The sequence below is a fragment of the Balaenoptera borealis genome (genome assembly GCF_965194805.1).
Source record: "Balaenoptera borealis genome assembly, chromosome: 11".
NCBI lineage: Eukaryota > Metazoa > Chordata > Mammalia > Artiodactyla > Balaenopteridae > Balaenoptera > Balaenoptera borealis.
Window position 1 is genome coordinate 111,754,760 of NC_138868.1, and position 21,181 is coordinate 111,775,940.

General features: G+C 53.3%; 2 protein-coding genes across 6 annotated transcripts in view; one reads left to right on the top strand and one right to left on the bottom strand.

Annotated features, from left to right (window-relative positions):
- Positions 1 to 10,824, top strand: part of JAM3 (junctional adhesion molecule 3) — a gene marked incomplete at its 5' end in the record, with an annotated part of 56,836 nt that extends 46,012 nt beyond the window's left edge. Inside the window, 9 exons of one of the 4 annotated variants that reach the window (XM_082341085.1) lie at positions 1,760 to 1,825; positions 2,306 to 2,419; positions 5,520 to 5,672; positions 6,088 to 6,290; positions 6,793 to 6,892; positions 7,932 to 8,061; positions 8,147 to 8,201; positions 9,281 to 9,368; positions 9,950 to 10,824. In XM_082341085.1, coding sequence (XP_082197211.1) covers positions 1,760 to 1,825; positions 2,306 to 2,419; positions 5,520 to 5,672; positions 6,088 to 6,290; positions 6,793 to 6,892; positions 7,932 to 8,061; positions 8,147 to 8,201; positions 9,281 to 9,358 — 899 coding nt within the window. In that variant the 3' untranslated portion in view covers positions 9,359 to 9,368; positions 9,950 to 10,824. Of the gene's footprint in view, positions 1 to 1,759; positions 1,826 to 2,305; positions 2,420 to 5,519; positions 5,673 to 6,087; positions 6,291 to 6,792; positions 6,893 to 7,931; positions 8,062 to 8,146; positions 8,202 to 8,473 lie in introns of all 4 variants that reach the window. The other 3 variants (XM_082341086.1, XM_082341084.1, XM_082341087.1) reach the window with 3 other exon arrangements.
- Positions 10,825 to 11,444: 620 nt separating this feature from the next.
- Positions 11,445 to 21,181, bottom strand: part of NCAPD3 (non-SMC condensin II complex subunit D3) — a 62,061-nt gene continuing 52,324 nt past the window's right edge. For both annotated transcript variants that reach the window (XM_082341072.1, XM_082341073.1), the window contains exons 28-34: positions 19,037 to 19,147; positions 17,285 to 17,467; positions 16,661 to 16,821; positions 16,378 to 16,517; positions 15,479 to 15,556; positions 12,279 to 12,468; positions 11,445 to 12,180 (exon numbers count right to left, since the gene is read on the bottom strand). In XM_082341072.1, coding sequence (XP_082197198.1) covers positions 12,075 to 12,180; positions 12,279 to 12,468; positions 15,479 to 15,556; positions 16,378 to 16,517; positions 16,661 to 16,821; positions 17,285 to 17,467; positions 19,037 to 19,147 — 969 coding nt within the window. In that variant the 3' untranslated portion in view covers positions 11,445 to 12,074. The remainder of the gene's footprint in view (positions 12,181 to 12,278; positions 12,469 to 15,478; positions 15,557 to 16,377; positions 16,518 to 16,660; positions 16,822 to 17,284; positions 17,468 to 19,036; positions 19,148 to 21,181) is intronic.

Consider the following 21,181-nt stretch of genomic DNA (forward strand, 5'->3'; position numbering starts at 1 on the left):
TCATTTATTATATCTAATAGTTTTTTCACGGAATCTTTAGGATTTTCTGTATATAAAATCATGTCATCTACTAATAGTGATAATTTCACTTCTTCCTTTCCAATTTGGATTTTTTTTTTTTAAATTTATTTATTTTTTGGCTGTGTTGGGTCTTCGTTGCTGCATGCGGGCTTTCTCTAGTTGCGGCGAGTGGGGGCTACGCTTTGTTGTGGTGCGCGGGCTTCTCATCGCGGTGGCTTCTCTTGTTGCAGAGCACGGGCCCTAGAGAGCATGGGCTCAGTAGTTGTGACTCGTGGGCTCTAGAGCGCAGGCTTGGTAGTTGTGGCACATGGGCTTAGTTGCTCCATGGCATGTGGATCTTCCCGGACCAGGGATAAAACCTGTGTCCCCTGCATTGGCAGGCGGATTCTTAACCACTGGGCCACCAGGGAAGTCCCCGGATGTTTTAATTTTCTTTTCATGGCTAATTGCTCTGGCTAGGGCTTCCTGTGTTGAATAGGAGTGGTGAGAGTGGGCATCCTTACCTTGTTCCCGATTTTAAAGGAAAGCTTTTAGTTTTTCACTGCAGAGCAGCGGTCCCCAACCTTTTTGGCACCAGGGACCGGTTTCATGGAAGACAGTTTTTCCTCGGAATTGGGGGGGGGGATGGTTTAGGCGGTAATGTGAGCGATAGGGAGTGGAAGATGAAGCTTCGGTCGCTTGCCCGCTGTTTACCTCCTGCTATGTGGCCTGGCTCCTAACAGGCCTACTGGTCCACGGCCCAGAGGTTGGGGACCCTTGCTGTAGAGTGTGATGTTAGCTGTGGGTTTGTCATTTGTGGCCTTTATTATGTTGAGCTTCCTTCTATACCCATTTTTTGAGAGTTTTGTCATAAATAGGTGTTGAATCTTGTGAAATGTTCTTTCTGCATCTACTGAGATGCTCATATGGTTTTTATCCTCCATTTTGTTAATGTGGTGTATCATGTTCATTGATTTGTGGATATTGAACCATCCTTGCATCCCTGGGATAAGTCTCACTTGTTCATGGTGTATGATCTTTTTAATGTATTGTTGTATTCAGTTTGCTAATATTTTGTTGAGAATTTTTGCATCTATGTTCATCAGCGATATTGGCCTGTAATTTTCTTTTTGTGTGTTATCTTTGTCTGGTTTTGGTATCAGGGTAATGTTGGCCTTGAAAAATGAGTTAGGAAGTGTTCTCTCCTCTTCAATTTTTGGGGATAGTTTGAGGACAGGTATCAAATCTTTGAATGTTTGGTAGGATTTACCAGTGAAGCTGACTGGTCCTGGACTTTTGTTTTGGGGGAGCTTTTGATTACTGTTTCAGTCTCTTTACTAGTGATCTATTTAGATTTTCTTTCTTCATGATTCAGTCTTAGAAAGTTGTATGATTCTAAGAATTTGTCCATTTCTTCTAGGTTGTCCAATCTGTTGTTGTGTAACTCTCTTACAGTCCTGTTTAAAAAGTACATTCTTAGAGGAAGGTCTTGAAAGTTGTAGGGGCTTTGTTCGGGGACCAAGAAGGAAAGTGCACTCTGAGAATTCTCTTTCTCCTGGGTTCCTTCCAGTGAAGGTCAGACTGAGAGAAAGCAGTCACCCTGCTGTATCTAAGAGACTTTGTTTTGGAATATGACATTTTACATCCTCTGTGGTTAGTGACTGAAGCCTCCATGAAGGGAAAGTCTGATCTCAAGTGCGGGTTCTCTGCTCTTTTAGTGTTGCATTGTCTCTGATTTTACTTTTCTTTTTTCCTTCAGGCTGCTTGATAGGGGCTGTGAATCTCAAATCCAGCAACCGAAACCCAGTGGTACAGGAATATGAAAGTAAGTACAAGGGAGGGGTTAGGCAAAGGGGCACCACTTGGTGGTCTGGCAGCCGGTGCAGGATAGACACACACAGACGTGCCCTGCCCAAGAGGCTTGGGGGTGGCCTGCTCCCCAGCAGTCATCTGATGTGCACGTGTGAGTGAAGCGCTGCTTCAGTAGCCCTCGGGCAACTCTGCAGGCTTTCTGCTGGCTGAAACCTGATTCCTGGCCTGGCTTTGCGTTTACACGACCAAGAACGTTCTTATGTACAAGCAGAGTATTAGGGGGAACGTGTACTCTCTTTAATAAAAGTCTTTGCTAATCATCTTTATTGTTTTTCTGGCTAAAACTAAAGTCTCTTGGAGCCTGGAGCTAGCTAGATTTTGAATCTACATGACAGACCTAAATATACATAGAGCTTGCAGGGTCTGGGTATACAAGTGAACCTAGAATTGTTCCACATTCACTGACAGTTCTCTTTTTTCCTTTGCTCATTAGGTGTGGAACTATCTTGTATCATTACGGATTCACAGACAAATGACCCCAGGATTGAGTGGAAGAAAATCCAAGATGAACAAACCACATATGTGTTTTTTGACAACAAAATTCAGGGTATGATCCTGTGGTCCTCTCGTTTGTACAGAAGGCCCAGGCATGCACTTGTGGCCAAGACTTTGCTCTAACTGGACCTGCATCTGTAGCCAGGATTGGTGTCCTGTCTTGTTTTACGTATGGAAAAGTCAACATGCAAAAGTAGTGAGAATAGTGTATGGAACCTCCCTGCACCTGTGACCCTGCTTCAGTAACTATCACTTCATCAGTTAGGATTTTAGTCCACACGCAGCCGTCGCTTTGAGGTATCTGAGTGAACCTTCTCCGAGGCCATCTCCCTATCGTGACCCACGACTTTATAAGTGACTTCATTAGTAGGACAGTATGGAACAGCACTGTACACACCTGGGTGCCGAGCGCACCGCGTGGGAGGGCAGGGTCGGTGCTGCAGGGAGGTGCTGGGCCAGGAGCACGCGGGGCAGAAAGACATGGAAGCACAGGGAGCTTCTCGGAGGGACCGCCGGCTCTCGGCCCAGCAGGGGAGGGCGGACACGAGGTGGATGGCGCTTGGAAGGCCTCAGGAGGGGTGTGATGTGGTCCCACTGATGCTTTAGAGACGGGGGTGGTTGCTTTGCAGACAGGGGGCTGGTGGTGGGCACAGCTGAGAGCAGGGCCCAGTTCGGGATTCTTCTGCAGAGACCAGGAGGGGGTCAGGGTAGTGTGGACGGGGCGAGGGGTCGCGATGGGGGGAGGGGACCACCCTGGGGGACAGCAGGCGGATGGAAGAGTCAGCGCAGCTGCAGAGGCGGGCGCCCCGAGCCCTCTGAGAACGTGACAGTGTGGGTTTCAGGGAAGGGGTGGAGGCTTTGCAGATCAACCTGAAGTCACGGCCTTTCTGCCTCAGGTCCTCCACATCATCAGGGGTCATGGGCTCTTAAAAACAGTTCTGTTTCCCCACCAGTATCCTCCCACCTCTGATTTACGAAGAGATGGCAATGTTATTCTCAGGAAACAAATCGGTTTTCTCTGGCAGCTTCATCAGGCTGTTTTTGATAAGCCCTGACTGAGCGGGAATGTTCTTAAGCAACTTTCTGTTTCTTCCCAGACACTGCCACACAAAATAGAGGCCTGGAGGGAGACCTTGCCTTAGGGCAGGGCTGTGCCAACAGCGCCTGATGGGTTTGCATTTACTTGTTTCCCACACGGTGGACGTTCTGACCCCTGCTGATGCCTGGATGACGAACCTTCCCACTAGAAAATGCCTTCGGAAATGTTTGTTCTCTTATCAAAAGCATTTTGCTGTTTCCATCACGTGTGGTAAATCCTTTCTAGACTTGTCACCAATTGGCAGGTTTAGTAAATTCGTTTCTAATTTTTGTGTCATTTTCTTTTCTAACTCTTTCCCTATTTGTCAGTGCCCGGGTTCTTTGTGCTTCTTTGAAAGAGTTACTGTGTCCTTTATACTTTAAAAATGTTTTAATTGAGACACAGTAATTCACATAGCATGAAACTCACTGTTTTGAAGCGTGTACTTGGTGGTTAGTACATTCAGCAAAGATGTGTGGCCGTCACTGTCAGATTCCAGCACATCCCCACCCCAAAAAGAAACCATGTCCATCCCTTCTTCCCCGACCTGGCAGCCACTAATCTACTTTGTCTCTGTGGATTTGCCTGTTCTGGATGCTTCCTATAATTGGAGTCATACAATATTTGGTCCTGGCTTCTTTCACTTAGCGTATCGTTTTCAAGGTTCATCCATGTTGTAGCAAGTGTCTGTACTTTGTTCTTTTTTTTAAAAAAAAAATTTATTTATTTGGCTTTGTCAGGTCTGAGCTGCAGCACGCGGGATATTCATTGCGGCATGTGGGATCTTTAGTTGTGGCGCACGGGCTCTAGAGCGCGCAGGTTTAATTGCCCCACGGCATGTGGGATCTTAGTTCCCTGACCAGAGATTGAACCCGTGTCCCCTGCATTGGAAGGCGGATTCTTAACCACTGGACCACTAGGGAAGTCCCTGTTCTTCTTTATATCAATGAATAATATTGCATTATAGATATGCCACATTTTTAATGCATTTCATCAACTGCTGTACATTTGGGTTGTTTCCATTTTTTGGCTATTATCAATAATGTTCATAAACATTGTACAGGTTTTTGTGCAAACGTGATTTTTCACTTCTTGGGGATAATGAGCAGGAGTACAGTTGTGGGGTCATATGGTATCACATGTTTAGTTTTTTAAGAAACTGCCAAACTCTTTTCCACAGTGGCTGGACAATTTTACGTTCCCCTTGGCTGTGTGTTTCCCTACATCCTCAGTAACGCTTGCAATTATCCATTGTTTTGATTCCAGTCATCCTAGGGGGTGTGAAGTGGTATCTCATTGTGGTTCTGACTTGCATTTCCCTGACAGCTAATGATGTTGAGAATCTTTTCATGTGCTTATTGGCTATTTGTGGATCTTTCTGGAGAAATGTCTATTCAAATCCTTTGTCCATTTTTAATTAGGTTGTTTATTTGTTGAATTGCAAATTTTCATACGTTCTGTATACTAGTCCTTTGTCAGATATATGATTTTCTCCCAGTCAGCGGATTGTCTTACTTGCTTCTGTCCTTTGAAGCACAAAAGTTTCTAATTTTTTATGAAAGACTCGTGAAGGCAGATATAACTTTGTGTGTGTGTGGGCTTGTAATTTTGGTGACCTAAGAGATCACTGTCTAATCCAAGGTCACGGTTATTCATGTCTCTGTTTTTTCCTAAGGGTTTCACAGTTTCAGCTTGTGCAGTAAGGTTTGTGTTGTGTGTGGTGTGAGGTAGGGGTCCACGTCATTCTCTTGCACGTGGGTACCCAGCTGTCCCAGCACCGTTTGTGGAATGCTGCTTGTCTTTTAATGTTGTTTGACTTGTTTTCTCTTTTAATGGGGAACCCTTCCTGGGAATGATGAAAAGAAAAGGAGGCCCTTGCCTTAACAACAGAGACACATGGCCAAGTCCTCTTACAGCCCAGGCGCTCCCTCGGTGCTCGGCGTTCTCACAGGAACGGAGACGAGCCAGTTGCAGTTTTCCTGCCGAGGCACCAGAGATGGCCCCGGAACCTCCTCCTTCAAGCGGCAGAGCTGTCTGTAAAGAGCCCCTCAGTGCCCTGTCTTCTCCTGTACAGGAGACCTGGCCGGCCGTGCAGAACTGCTGGGGAAAACCTCTCTGAAGATCTGGAACGTGACCCGGACGGACTCAGCCCTTTACCGCTGTGAGGTGGTTGCTCGGCACGACCGCAAGGAGATTGATGAGATTGTCATCGAGTTAACCGTGCAAGGTGCGGGTGCACGTGGGGTGGCGGCCCCTGCCCTCGGCTCACGTGCCTGCCTGTGGGGAGAAGACCGGCTTCCTTCCTTCCTTTGCTTCTACGGTCACGTCCCCGGGGGTGTGGCGCTTGGCGGGGCAGGGCGGGGAAGGGGGAGCGCAGGCTGCCTGCATTGGGTTGGAGGTGAGAAGGGGAGCTTCTGCCTCTTCTGTCCACCTGCTGGAGGGGGTGGAGGCACTGGGAACGCTGGGGGGGTCACCTACGGGGGCAACCACAGGCGGCACGAGCCACGGGGGAGCGGGCCTGCCCGTGATGCGGTGTCTGGAGCCCGGCTGGCTCTCTCATTTTTGGAGCAGGTTCATCATGGGCTGTGGTGAGAACAGGGCCCTGTTGCTGACCGTAACCCCCTGCTATGCTTCTCCTGCAGTGAAGCCGGTGCCCCCAGTGTGCAGGGTGCCGAGGGCTGTGCCTGTGGGCAAGGCGGCCACGCTGACCTGCCAGGAGGGCGAGGGGTACCCCCGGCCGCACTACAGCTGGTACCGCAACGACGTGCCGCTGCCCACAGATTCCAGGGCCAACCCCCGGTTCCGAAACTCCTCTTTCCTCTTCAACCCTGACACGGGCACTCTGGTAAGGTCTCTCCGAAGAGGGGCGGGTGCGCACGTCTGTGTCGTAGGAAGAGCGGTTATTAAGAGACAGTAAACTTTACGAGACGGCAGCTTCGAACCCCGCACGTCGGGGACCCTGCCCTCCCTTTACAGACAGAAAAGTTGTAAGGGGGCCAAGGAAAGGGGGCAGTGACTGAGGAGGGTGTAGGTGGCCTTGCCGGTGCTGTCCTCGGGGCAGAGTCGGGAGGTAGCTGGGACTTGCTCCCCGGCCGCACGTCTGATGTTGAGGAACTTCTGGCTGCGTTCAGCACGGTCATGGCGTCGTGGGCACGACTTTAAAAAGTCCTTCTAGAGACACACAGATGTTGGTGGACGACCCTGTGGGGGGGAGTGAGGAGGCAGCGGGCTGGAGTTGCGCGCAGTGAAGACCGGCTGCGCCGGCTCTGGTGCCCCTGGCACGGAGGGGGCTCGCTGTGCCCCGAGCCCTGTCGTCGGGTCCCCGTTCACTCCCAGTCCCCAAACAGGTGTTCAGCGCCATCCACAAGGAGGACTCGGGCCAGTACTACTGCATCGCGTCCAACGACGCGGGCTCGGCCCGCTGCGAGGAGCAGGACATGGAAGTGTGTGAGTGTCTCTGCCGAGCCTCGCCCTGCAGGCCGGCGGGTGGGTGGGACGGTCACGCTCGCTGGTGCCCCTCAGCTGTGACCCCTCTGCGCGGGCACACAGGCTCCACCCGGGTCCGGTGGGAGGAGGCGAGGACGCACCAACGAGCAGCTGTAGGACTGACACGCGGGTCCTCTCCTCATCATGTAACTTTTAACGAAGTTTCATGAACTCCATTTCTTTGGTAACTGATAGAATTATCGAGACACAAGGTTCTCCAGAAATGTATCAAGTTTAACCGTTTTGCAGTAAGCTGAAAGCCAGGGTTTAGCCCCAGTAATTCTACCCTGTTCGGGTGCTTCTTTCTCTGGGCGTGTTGGCTCTAGGGGGGGTTGAGGGCAGGACAGGGTTAGATTCCAGGGCCCACCCTCGCCTGTGGAGTCAGCCTCCAGGGGACTCTCCTGGCTGCTGTCAGGTTTGGGAAGCTGCTCTCGGCAGGAGGGAGATTCCTGGGCTTTGCCCCAGACCTCTGGACTCTATGGACAGAGCTTGGGAACTGACATTATGAAATCAAAATTTCAGATGGACTTATTTTTAAATAACAGTGCACCCACATTCAAGAACACTGTACTAGAGGGAGAATTTCAGCAGCTTCCGAGTTAGATGGCTTTGGTCGCTACACCCCGTGTAGTTTCTGTTGCATTTTTAGGGCCCCATACTGAAACGAGAGAACGCAGCTGAGGGTCTCCTGTGGGATGGCTGGTGGCTGCGAGGCCACGTTTGCACCTCATATTTGCCCCTTTAAAAACAATCCGCAGCAAAGGGCAGCCCTAGAAATTTCGGAATTTTTTCTTCCTTAGGACTCTGGCTCCTAGCTCTGTCTTTGTAGTGTAACCATGTTGTCCAGTAAGAATGTCCCCGGAGGATTGTGACGCCCCCACAGGCAGTGCCACGTGGCTTTGGGGCAGCGGGTGGGTGTCACGGCCTGTGGGCGGAGGTGCTCCGGGCCGGGAGGGGCAGGGGCAGCAGGCCGCGTCTGCTGACCCCTCCTCTTCTCCAGATGACCTCAACATCGGCGGGATTATTGGGGGAGTCCTGGTTGTCCTGACTGTACTGGCCCTGATCACAGTGGGCATCTGCTGTGCCTACAGACGTGGCTACTTCATCAACAATAAGCAGAACGGGGAAAGGTGAGCCTGTCCTACACGAACGAGGTTCCAGTGGGCATGTCTGTGGTCCCCCGGGGGTCACTCGGCTCCCCCTCCTCTGTTTCAGCTACAAGAACCCAGGGAAGCCGGATGGAGTTAACTACATCAGGACGGACGAGGAGGTAAGGCAGCCTAGAGGCTGCAGTGTCCCGAGCAGGGAAGATGACATTCCCCTGAGAACCAAGCAGGTCCGTAGAAGAGATTTGTGAGTCACGTCCGAAGCGCGAGCCCTCAGCCCTGCCCCTGGCTGTGCGCTCGCGGGGCACTCAGTCCACAGGCCTCGTGGCCTCTCCTCAGAGCACGCTGTGGGGAAGCGGTGTCAGGCTCCCTTCCCACCGCACGCCGGGCCCTGCGTGGCCGCGGGCCGCCCTCTAACCCGGCGTTGGCCTTGCAGGGTGACTTCAGACACAAGTCCTCGTTCGTGATCTAGACGGCAGCACGGCCGCATGCACACGTGGATACCTCCACGGGGGACCCTGCTGGGAGCAGCCCCGCGAGGGGAGCCAGACGGGGCTGGACCTGCACACGAAAGCTTTTTGTTTTGGCCAAAGTTGACCGCTACTCCTTTCTTACTTTTTAACAAGCCACACGAATAAAAGAGTCTTCCTCAAGATGGGCACAGTCACAAGGCCAAAAAGTGACCGGGTTCTCAAGGCCGACCCCATCGGGGTCTGGGTGGCCTCAGGGCAGGCGCCAAGGGCCCGGGAGGCGTGGTGATCTGCCCCGTGGCAGGTGGTGTTGGCATCGGTATCCAAGGGCTGGCAGAGGGGGTCAAGGCGTGAGCCTCAGCTGCAGTGACCTGGCTTCACGGTGGCCCGTGAGCCGGGGGCCAAGTGGTCAGGCCACTTCGTCCTGAGGCTTTGCTGTCACTGCCCTAGTGTCCATCTTGGGGAATCTTTTGGGTCAGCGTTTTATAACAACAGTCCAAATCAGGAAGGTAAATTGCTTGTTAGGAGGAGGGAATCTTCTTACCTGTGGGAACCCTGCTCATCCATGGAGGGTCCCAGTGCTGAAGGAAGACCTTCATCTTATGCTAAATCTGAAATGGTACTGATACAATGTTCTGCTTTTCTATGGGTGTTTATTTTATAAAATTTTACATTCTAAATTTTTGCTAAAGATGTATTTTGATTATTGAAAATTTCTATTTAAACTGTAAATAAGTTGTCATACAATGTTAAATAACCTCTTTTTTTAAAAGTTCAACTTAAGGCAGGAGCCCAAGCTGCTCCTGTTCAATTGGAAACACCACTGTTTCTTGTGCTTAGGAAACCTTTAAGAAAATTCCAGTTGAGTATTGTCTTGCTCTGTTGGCATCTCTCCAGAAGAGACGTGAGGGGCTCTCGGGTTAGCATCAAGCTGCCTCTTCCTCGGGCTACTCAGACCACCTCTGCCCCAGACCCACAGACGCAGTGTGCAGACCGTGCTGGTTGGTGCCCGGGGTCGGGCCGCACACCTGCTCGGAGTGGTGTTGGCTCCTGACTCCAGGCCAGCCCGCCCACCCGCCCTCGTCCGATGCCCCGACGCTGACCGTGCGTGGATCAGCCCTACCTAAGGGTGCCATTCACGTACCACGTGGGTCAACCCAGGACGGTGGCAAGGGGGCGGCAAGGGCGGGGTCCTCGGTGTGGCACCCCAGCCTAGCTTCCCTGGGACAGAGGTTTTTGGCTGAAGATGGCTCAGGAAACAGCAGCCCTGCTGTCTGGCTTTTAAATTCATTTTACTTACTTGTGTAGTTCATACGACGGTCCAGGGCCAAAGGCAGTTTTGAAATCAAATCTGTTACCTACATTTATATTTTTTTAAAGACAATGAACCCCACTGTCCCTCTCTGCCATAAAGACAGCGCAGGTTCTGTCTCGCCTCACAGGAAGCTGTTCTGCAGGGCCGCAAGGCCAGCCTCTGAAGAACAGCAGGAAGGGCGGCCGGGCGACGGCCCGACTGACGATGGGCAAAGTGTGTGCCTGAGTCAAAGGCAACTAACTTCCTGATCGTGCCCCACATGCTGCCCGCTTTGTGGGGGCGTCAGGAACAGCACCCTTTGTTCTCAGCCTCAGACACGCTGCTGTGTTAACTCAGTGTGAAGCCCTTGGGAGCAAGGAGCTTCTCAGAAGGATGCCTCCGACTCTGTTACAGGATGGTTTTTATGTAGAACAGAGTCGTCTTGGGATGAAACTTTCAGCGTCTTCTTACTTGAATACTCGAGACTTCCGTTGCCCTTTCTTTTCTGAGTCGTGTGAACGCTCTGTCGTGGAGTATTTATTTGCAGCAGCAGAGGGCAGCACCTCGTCACGCTGGGGTGCCTGACTTCTTCCGTCTGGGTCTTGAGAGCGTAGACCTAAGACCGTCCCTTCATCCTCAGCTCCTCTGGGTGGAGAAGGGTAGGGCCCTTCCGCCTGTGGGGGCAGCTCCAGCCTCCTCCTCGGCTGTCATAGTGATGGGGTAGTCTTCTTGCACCCTAAAACCTCCGCCCTGCTGCCACGTGACCTGGCTCTGACGGAGGAGAGAGGAGTGAGTGTGGGGTCTGGGAGGTTGCTGCCCGTCGCTGTAAAAACGCAGACAGAAAAGGAGCATCGAGTGATTTTAAGATGTAAACGTTGCTGGAGACGTGAGGCCACGTGGGCTGCCGGGGCCTTTGTGTGGCTGCAGCTGTACACAGTGCCACAGACCTGTGCTACTAACAAACACACCTGTGAGTTGGTATTTCTTAAACCTCATTTATAAAAGCTTCTAAAAAAATAAAAAGCAGCTCAGCCTCTTCATTCCTCTCCTTCCTGTGTCGTGTCCGGCGCGGCCCTAGGTTTGAAGCGCTGGACGGAGGTGAGGGTGTTCGCTTAGGCGCAGCCCTGTGACCAACTCCGTGCACGCGTGTCAGCTCACACACGGGAGCTGGCGGGTCACGACATCCACCCTCTTATCCAACCGCCCTGTCACGTGCAGGACACGCAAGCAGCAACCCTGTGCTTTTACTTCTGTAGAACTGGGATTAAGACGTGAACCAAACAGATTTCTTTCTGGTCATTCTTGGACAAAACACACACATACAAGTGCTTTAAGGTTACCTGACGGCGCCGACAGAGGAACCTAAGGCCACTCTCCCGCAGGAACAGCCCTTAGCGGACTGCGTGCGTATTAGCGCCGCTCTTGCTCCGGGTGGGGAACACACAGGGTTTTCTTAAGCAGAGACGTGTGGTCTGTGCTAAGATGTCTGCTGTGAGGAGACAGACAGAGGCAGGGACAGAGGACCTGGACGTTAAAGACAGATTGAGTCCTTTTTCCCTAACGGGGAAGATTTGGGTTCTTAAACACTTTATGTCAATTAAATGACTACCGATAAAAGTCCTGCGCTAAAAATTCTCAAAGGCTGTACTCATACTTAACTTTTATTCATTTGAAAAAGCTTTAAAAGTCTGCAATTTATAAATAAGAATAGAAAAAATATTACAATCAAGATTTTGACATCAGATACGGGAAACTATGTACTTAGTATAACGAACTGAAACCAGCTAACAGAAGCTTGACTTACAGAAGAGAAAGCTCAAGGATTGTGTTCTTTGACGACCAGAACAGCGCCTATGAGAAGGGACTGGATATTTTCAAAGCTTTTTTTTTAAATTCACAAATCTCTCAGTTTATTGCACACAATTAGCACATGACACAGGCTGGCTGAAGTGGGGAAAAGAGGGTCACAAACCACGGTGGGGAGAAGCCGGGGAAGGAGACCTTTCTGCAAGAGCAGGACCTCCAGTCCAGCAAGGGTCCCTGGAGAAGCAGCGTGGGAAGCCGCCCCCTGACAGCCTCCTTCCGTCTGGAGTAAAGTTACAGTATTAAATGCCTAAGGCATTTCTCTAGTATTTTACACTTTTTAACCAGGTATTTCATAAGGAGAAATTGAAAAGGTTGACCAACCACACAGGTGAAAAGCTAGGCGGCGCTGGACTCACAGGCGAGCCCTTTGCTCACGGTGGAAGCGTCTGGGGCCAGGGGCACAGTGGTCAGTTGGCTGTTTTCAGGGGGGCCTTGCGGCGTGACCTCCTGGGGGCTGTGCTGTCCTTTCCTCTGGCGGGAGATGTCACTTTCCACTGTGGAGGCTGCGGGGGCCTGGGGGGAATAGGCGTGTCACCTGGGGTGTCACCTGGGGTGGGACGGCCCCCCGCCCCCCAACGGGAACACGTCTGGGCGGGGGCTGGGGAACTTACGGCATGTCGGGCAGCGACAGACAAAGAACGTTGTCCCCCTGACCCGGGGCCTCCGACACCCCCAGACTTCCTGAGGTGCCGGCATGGCTCGTGGACCTGGCCGGGGGGGAGTGGCCTCTGACGGGAAAGGGTGTCCGGGGTGAGCTGATGTAGCTGAGTCCCGCTCCAAACGTGACATTCTGGATGGTCCCTGGGTGGTGGGGAGAGTCAGGGGAGGGTTAGCGAAGGCCTTCAGGGAGAGGAACTGAGCGAGGTCAGATGCGGGTCCACTCAGGCCCACACGGTGCCCGAGCCCGGCCTCCGTCATCGGGCCACCCTGCAGCACCAGACCGCTGGCCTGACTGCCCTCCGAGAACCGGCGCGCACAGCCTTGGCTTCTCGCCGGCCACTTGTCATGCCTGAGGCCCCACCGCAGCTCAGATCCCCCTGCAGAGTCCCCCGCTCTTCCTGTCACTGCTCCAGAGTCCCCTGAAGATGCTGCCCTGCTCCCTCCCTCCCTCTGGTCACTGCAGCCCTGTTGCTACCCCAGATGTCCCCTCGCCTGCCACCTCCCCTCCCACCTTGGTCAGACTCGGGCTCTGCGTCCCACCGGTTGTGTGAGCTACTGTGGGAACCTCGAGTTTCTTAATCTCTAAAGGGGAGACACACGCACCTCCCTCAGGAGAACTGCCAGGTTTGAATGAGATCACTTGTGTTAAGTCCTTAACACAGTACTTGGTACAAGGTAAGTGCTGAAAACACTGAACCACGACTGTCGTTTACTACCTGGGTCCCCCCATCCCCAGAGGCAAATCTGTGCCCAGATCCGCGTGTGCACCCCGGTGGCTCCGTGCTCAGGGGGCCTGGCCCCCACTGCCCCCGAGACGCCCCCACCTTGTAGCCGGTAGGCGTGCTGTCACTGCACGCGCCAGGACGGCCAGGCTCTGGGCATCGCCTGCGCCGTGGCTGGCTAGCGTCTGTCGGTGCATCCGTGGTGCCGTGGGCCCAGGAGCCTCTCGCGCCCCCTGAACAGGCAGCAGCAGGGCATGTTTCCACCGCTGCTGTCCAGACCCTGGGCCCCCGGGGGCTCCGAGCCCCCTCCCCGCACAGCCTGGCGCGTCCAGGCGGCAGCACCTTCACCACCGACTTACAGCGTAAGAGGGACTTGCTACCCCCCACCTCCCCCCATTTTCAGTTAAAATCTGGCTCTGAAAATCCCTCATTTCCACTCAGCAGAAATGCCGTGTCCACACCGAGTGCAGCTGAGACCACTTCCCCATGGTCACCCCACCTGAGAAGTGGTGACAGAACCGGTATATAAACCAGAGAAGGCAGAACGTGGGCTTCTTAAGTTATCTGATAATTCTCAGAGGAGGGAGAGCTAGGAGGAAATCTTCCAGCATTTCTTTCTGGTTCAGTGTGAGGAGAGAGCCCCAGGAATTTTACATTCAAGAGACTCGAGAAAGTAGTCTCACTTCCAGTGCAAATCCAAGTGGCAGCAGCCGGGCCTCCTGTGAGGGGCTCGTGCAGTCAGGACAGAGCAGGGACTGGGGGACAAGCAGAGGACGGGAACTGCACTCCCTCCCACAGCGTCTGGCACCAAACCGCCAGGACAGGAGCACAGAACATACACCGCACTCTTCTGCTTGAAAAAGGGTGGGGCTTCCCTGGTGGCGCAGTGGTTGAGAATCCGCCTGCCAGTGCAGGGGACGCGGGTTCGAGCCCTGGTCTGGGAAGATCCCACATGCCGCGAAGCAGCTGGGCCTGTGAGCCACAACTACTGAGCCTGCGCGTCTGGAGCCTGTGCTCCGCAACAAGAGAGGCCACGATAGTGAGAGGCCCGCGCACCGCGATGAAGAGTGGCCCCCGCTTGCCTCAACTGGAGGAAGCCCTCGCACAGAAGCGAGGACCCAACACAGCCATAAATAAATAAATAAATAAATAAAAATTTAAAAAAAAAAAAAAAAAAAAAGAAAGAAAAAGGGTGACTTTTTACATACATAACATTCGACCCGTTCGACATACAGGAGCCCAAATTACCCCTGCTCGTCATGACAAAAGCTGTCACGATTCAGGCGTCATCTGGGGAGGGTGGGGTAGGAGTTCTGTTCATCCATTAATCTCCCTTAAAAGGACGACTTGGATGAAAATCATCTCTAACCGGTTAAGGATTCTAAGAGCTCACAGGTAACAGAACCACCAGGCAAGGCGCACGAACACAGCATGTGCCCAGTAAGTGCTCGCTGACGGGGCAGACTGCGCGACGGCCCAATGCCCTGAGGCCTCAGCATCACGGGCAACGGCTCGTTCCGCTCCTCCTGTAACAACGCCTACGACCAGCGCCGAGAGCGCAGTGGGGCCGGAGCAGGAGCACCCGAGTTCTTGCCCAGCTCGGCCACCCACCTGACCTCTTACCACGCCGGCTCGCAGCCCTCAGCGTCCAGGCCCGGACAGCCCCCGGACATGGTGAAGAGCAAACAGTTACAAACCAAAGCCAGACGGACGGTGAAGGACTTGCAAGTGTGGTGCCCGGGGCACCTCATCCACTCTGAGGGTCAAACGGGGCTTCTTCTGGAAGTGAAGGGGTGACGGCCAGGGGAGGGGCCCCAGGGCGCGGATGACAGGAGAGCGGGGCTCCTGCACCCTTGGGAGGACTGCCCACCCTGGGGTGCAGAGCCAGGGGCAGGTGGCGGGAGATGGGCAGAGGCCTATGGGCCACGCCAGGCGGGGCCTTGCAAACATCCTACAGACTCTGGACAGGCAGAGTTTCTCCATACTGCAGTACTTTGCTCAAAATAATGGTTTTTATGGGTTTTGAGATAATAGGCTATATAAAACGAGTAATAGGAATAAACACACTTCTAACTCACCTCTGTTTTTAAATAGAAGGAAAGCACGGGACGTTAGAAAAACCTCCCAGTGGGAGAGAGAGGACACAGGCTGTCCTCACGGCCAGCAGGGGAGGCCTCAGCCCGCTCGGTCAGCCCGCAGTGACGCGCGGTGCCGCAAGCGCTGACACCTGGCCCCTGAAGCGGGTGGCCTGAGGTGCTGGCCACCTGAGGAGTCACAGGTGTAAAAGCACCTGGAAGAGGGCGGCGGCCAGCTGTGCCCAGTCTGACCTGATGCCCCGCGACGTGGCTGAAGCAGCTCTGCTGCGACTCCCGCACACGCGGTACCTGCCGCAGAGCCAGGAGAGCGGCTCGTCCCCGCGAACCACTTACGGTCAGGGGTGCTGATCGCCCGCTTCGTTATGAGGTCAAGAGCTCCGCTGGACTCCTGCTCCAAGCCCTGCGAGGACACTGGGATGAAATGGGAGAGCGTTACCTCTCTGAAAACCCAAACAGCCCCAGGGACAAAACATTCCAATGAGAAAAAACACTTGCAACTACACAATACACTTAATGTCCCAAATAAAGTGTTCTTTTAAAGAGGTAATTCAGAAAGATACAAATAAATGACAAACACAAGAAACAACGGCCTTTCTCACTGGGATTCAAACAAGTGGAAATGAAAATGAAAATTTTTGGTCTATAAAGCTCAGCAGAGAAAGTGGAAAATTATGAAACCAGTGTTTCTCCGTAGGACCTGGGCTCTCATCGGCCACGGCAGGGGTGTCACTGAGGGGAACTGGAGACGACAGTTTGACCATCAAAAGGTTAAAGACATTCAGGGGGGTTAATCCTAAAGATCACACACATACAAGACTGTATGTTCCAGGATGTTCTTTGCGATGTGCTTTGTTTCAAAACGTTGAGAAAACCTACATTTCCAGGAACGGGCAGGTGAGGAACACGTCATGGCCGCCAAGGCACTGCAGAGGGGCGACGGGAAGCCCTCCCCGTGTTGCTGTGGTCGTGGGACTGTGTGCAGGACAGTTATAAAGCCACACAACCTCCACCACAACTGCATACACAAAACCACACACACACCTCACAGCTACGGCTGGGTCTCCACATCACCCCATTTTCCAGATCCTCCATCATAAACAGGATTGTTTTACTCCCTGTGACCCCAAGTCCCCAAAGTCCCTTGTTTAAAGACAACAAACAGAAATGCTTTGATGGGGAAGGAGAAGGGGGCCCAGGTCTCCGAGAGCCCTGGAGCCGCCCAGTGGACTCACCGTGCTCAGGGGGCTCGCCTGGGCTCTCGGGACACATGGTGAAGGGTGGCAGCCCCACTCTCCGGCCGCGATGCCGGCCGCTTGACTCCACGGCCTTCTTGACGGAATTCAGGATGGCGATGGTGCTCGGCGACATGGGCCTGTTGTCACAAAGACACCAGTGAAGCACAGAGGTGAGACGCGCCCTCATCCTCCCTTGGGCCCAATCTGCACCAACACACGAACAATGCTCAGGGTGACCTGGGAGGTGCCTCTGGGGACGTGGTGACTCGGCCCTGCACACCTGGCTTTGGGCACCAGCCTCTTCAGTGGCCCGGTGTCCAGGGACAGAGGTGCAGGCATGTGGGCAGCGTGGGGCCTGGATGTGGATGGCTGGCTGGCGGCGGTGCCCATGGTGCCATTTTCTCGGCCGGCAGGAGCTGGCGATTCCAAACTTGGAACAACCTGTCGCAGAAGAGAAATTAAGACTATGTATCTTCCAACACTTAACGTCAAGAAACGTTTACACCCTCTGAGCAGTTCCGTGTCACACCGGTGCCCCCGGCAGCTGCCTGGCACGGCACTCACAGGGCTGTCAGGGATTCTGGGAGAGCGGCGCACCCCGAGGGGGGCTGTGGGGGAGACCAGGTTCTCTGCCATCAAAGAGCAAGGACCCTCAGGCAGGGTCCTCGCTCTCCGGGAACTTGCACGCTCCCCGCGCTGGGACTCAGTGACTTTCCAGATGGGCGGGGGCGACGGAGAGAAGGCCCTTGGCGATGTTGTCCGCGGGACACAGGAACACTGAGCCACCCTCAGGCCTCCAGCCACCCCAGGGCCTCGCTCGGACGACGGCGCTCACACGTGCATGCTGGGCCACGCCGGGGAGGCGGGCGGCAGGGAGCGGACTGGAGAGGGGCCGCCCACCCACCTGCCCGGCCCGCGCCCCCTCGGCGCTCGCGGCCGCCCCGTCCGCCTCGGCCCGCCGCGCCAGCTCCTGCTCCTGGGCCAGCTGCTCCTGGTACCGCTTCATGTCGTACTCGAGCTCTGAGGCCAGCTGCTTGTCAACCGCGAAGAAATCCTTGATTTCATCTCGGTAATCCTGCATCACCTCCTAAAACAGACCCAAGGCATCCGTGAGCATTCTCTTGAATAAGGGAATGAGCTCTCCCACATGACGTCATCAATAACAGGAACAGCACTGAGGACACGTGCTGAGAGCAGGCGGTTTCCACTACGTCGACCGACGAGTGAACCTGACGGTACTTCCCCAGGAAGTGCCGGCTGCACGGTACTGACCACACGGGCAGGGGCCTGAGCCCCTGGACGCTTCCCGCGTATCTGCCAGGTAACCCGGAATCCCACCATCTTAGCCTAAAGCAGCCCGCCACAGGGCACAGAACTGCCCTGACAGCTGGATGGGGGTGGAGGTGTATCTGGGCAGCCTGGCTCGGCTCTGGGTCACCACCAGTGCAAAGGCTCTTGTGGTGCCACGAGGCAGCCCCTCAGGAATCCCAGCCAGAGGCTGGGGAGCGGGCAACACACAGTGTCCTGGCTGGAGCCGGCCACGGGGAGCTGCCCACACCGGCTTTCTCAGGGGATGCAGCTGCGGCTCGGAGCCATCTGCGTCCTGACGGAGGCTGCGAGCACATCAGGGCGCGGATGCTCTCAGGTCTTAAGGACGGATGCTAGGACCCAGCCTCTCTGCCATAAGGAAGACACCATTTTCCCTAACATGTTGGAGGAAGAAAAGATCTACCGTGGCCCCAACCACTAGGGGATGAGACCCACCCAGTCCTCCAGCCGCCCCAGGGCTCCCAGGTGGAGGAGAGGACTGCGGGAGCTGCGCCGATGGGGTCCACATGAAGCCGTGCCACCCTCCTCGGTTAAAGCCGTGTGGCCGTGCTCGGTGTGTGCTCAGAAACGGGGACTTACTTTCCTCACATGTTTAAGGAGTCTACCTAGGACCTAAGCTCTTGTTATTCCTCTCTGAGGTTTAGCAGGGCAAGAAAAACATGAGTGACCTGAAGTCCTCATTTTCTCCACAGTCAGCCTGTCTTTCCCACCTTCACTTCTGTATGATAAAGAGATATTTGAAAAATTATTATTCAATCTAATTCTTTCAGAGCCCTTTGTGGAAAAAAATGATTCTTAGCATTTTCTGAGGAAGAAAATAGCCTAGTGTAAACAAAAAGGAAAAAAATGCTGCATTTCTTTCTAATTGAAAGATTCTGCAGAGAGGCCTGAGGCCTCATTTATGTCCGCTCTGCATGTACGCGTGCCCCACTGCGCAGACCAGGGTCAGGACGCCCCGAAGCCACTGCTCTGGACAGCGTCTCCCGACTGGGAACCCAGAGACAGCGGTGGAGGCAAGAGTCCTGAATTAAACAATGAGCATTTCCACTTTATCCCACATGAGTAAACTAAGATGAGGGCTCTGCTTGTGGCCGCAGCTGAGAAGCTTCAAAACTGAATGTAATTGTCAGCAAGGACAGACTCAACTGCCCGAAAAGGGCAGGACCAGCTTCCGAGGAACCTGCGGAGTCAATCTGTCTTCCCCCAAGTCAAAGGCCGGTCTGGGGCACAGCTCCGAGCCCAGATGGACCCATGGTCAGGACTGCGGGACATCCTGAGTAACCAATGGGGGCGTGGCACCAGCCACAAATCCCAAGGCCGTCTTTACCCTGAGATAGTGCATGAGTTCCCGCAGAGCTGGGATCTTATTCTTCTCTAGTACAGACTTCAGGGAGATGATAATTGGAATAATATTTTCTATGAAATTCCTCTTCTGAACCTGTGGTAACACAAACAAAGACTGTGTGAGATGCACAAAGTTCTGAAAGACAAAGACTTTCCCTCAGCCTAGTTCTGCCTGCGTGGCCGATCTCGTACACGACCTAAGTTTACTTTTTATTTTTGATATGATTCTGGGGATTGGAGAGGAACGCCACCTCAGCTGGGGAGACTGTAAAACCATTACCTCAAAATGCTCAGAGGGCTTTGTAAAGCAGGAGGCAGACAAGTACTATTCTTATTTCTAAACAAGAAAAAGAAACTAGAAATACAGTTAACCCTTGAACAACCCCAGTCTGTAAGTTACAGAGATTTTCAACTGCGTGGGAAGAGGTGCCCCAGCCCCTGCACTGCTCAAGGGACAACTGAGTGAAGAACTTGACACAAGCTCCAAACCTCCCCACAACCCACCACGGACCTCTGGCTCCTCGCCAGACCCCTCCTTTCAACATCCTCCCTGGGACTGGGGACATCCGCGTCCCTGCAGGTGGGAGGGCGACACGGGAGGGGCCAGGCCTGGAGACGGTTTGCGTGTCCCCCTCTGTAACTCTGCACACATTTAGAATGTGCTGGGTAAATTTACACAGTGCCTTCGCAGTCTTCACCAAGAACAATCACTAACCACAAAGGTCTGCACTAAATCTCTTAGAATTAAAAATAACTCATTACAGTAGCCCACATATGCAAGACTGTCATTCTGAATCTGAAAATTATTCTTTTCCTCATTTACAGTCACTAGTATATGTTCCTTACTTGTAATCCATTCATTTCTAAAAAGTCTTATCAGAGTTCTTGAAACAGGAGGGCAAAGACTAAAGGAATAAATAATTTAATAAAGATGAGTCTGAGCAGAGGCTAAGTATAGGGAAAGCCTTAAAAAATGGCTTAAATGCATTCACTCCACAAATATCATCCAACACTTTCTCTCTACCAGACACAAGGCTAAGCCCCAGGGCTACAGAAATGAGGCCAAGAACTCTTGCCTTCAAGTTTCTTCTAGGCCAGGCTGTGCGTTACAGTGTGTGGCCAAGTGACGAGTGGCAGGTGTTAAGGGACTTTGGAAGGGGGATGCCTAAGAGGGAAGGAGCAGGGCGGGATGTGTATCAGGGAAGACCTTTGGGATGTGCAGGGATTGGGTGGCAGCAGGCGAGGACGGGGTGGGACAGGGCACCTTGGGCAGAAACGGCAGCGCGCAAAGGCACAGAGCAGGAGAGCACATCTCCACGGAGGCCGAGAGTCAGCGGGCTGGAGGGATGGGAGGAGGCATGGAGGGAAGGGCACGCTGTGCACACAGGAGTTCTGTGTGCCTTGAAGAAGAACTGGGATTTTATCCAGAAGGTGACAGGAAGCCACCAACCCACTTATTAAAGATATCACTGATGAGGTGTAACTTACATACCATAACATTTACCCATGTTAGGTGAACAGATGAACAAGTTTTGGCACAAGTATATGCTGAGTAACCAACACCGCATCTAGATAATCACCCACGATCCACGGCCCCAAAAGTCCCCTGCTCCCCCTCTGCCTCAGTCTATTTTAAGCAGGAGAATAAAATGATCAAATTTGCACTTAAGAAAGACTGCCCTGGTAGAAACCAGAAGATGGCGGAGTAGAAGGACGTGCTCTCACTCCCTCTTGTGAGAGCACCAGAATCACAACTGGCTGCTGGACAATCATCGACAGGAAGACACTGGAACTCACCAGGGAGGATACCCCACGTCCAAAGACAGAGGAGAAGCCACAGTGAGACAGTAGGAGGGGCACAATCAGAGTAAAATCAAATCCCATAACTGCTGGGTGGGTGACTCACAGACTGGAGAACACTTATACCACCGAATTCCACCCACTGGAGTGAAGCTTCTGAGCCCCACGTCAGGCTTCCCAGTCTGGGGGTCCGGCAACGGGAGGAGGAATTCCTAGAGAATCAGACTTTGAAGACTAGGGGGAATTGATTGCAGGACTTCGACAGGACTGGGGGAAACAGAGACCCCACTCTTGGAGGGCACACACAAAGTAGTGTGCGCATCGGGAC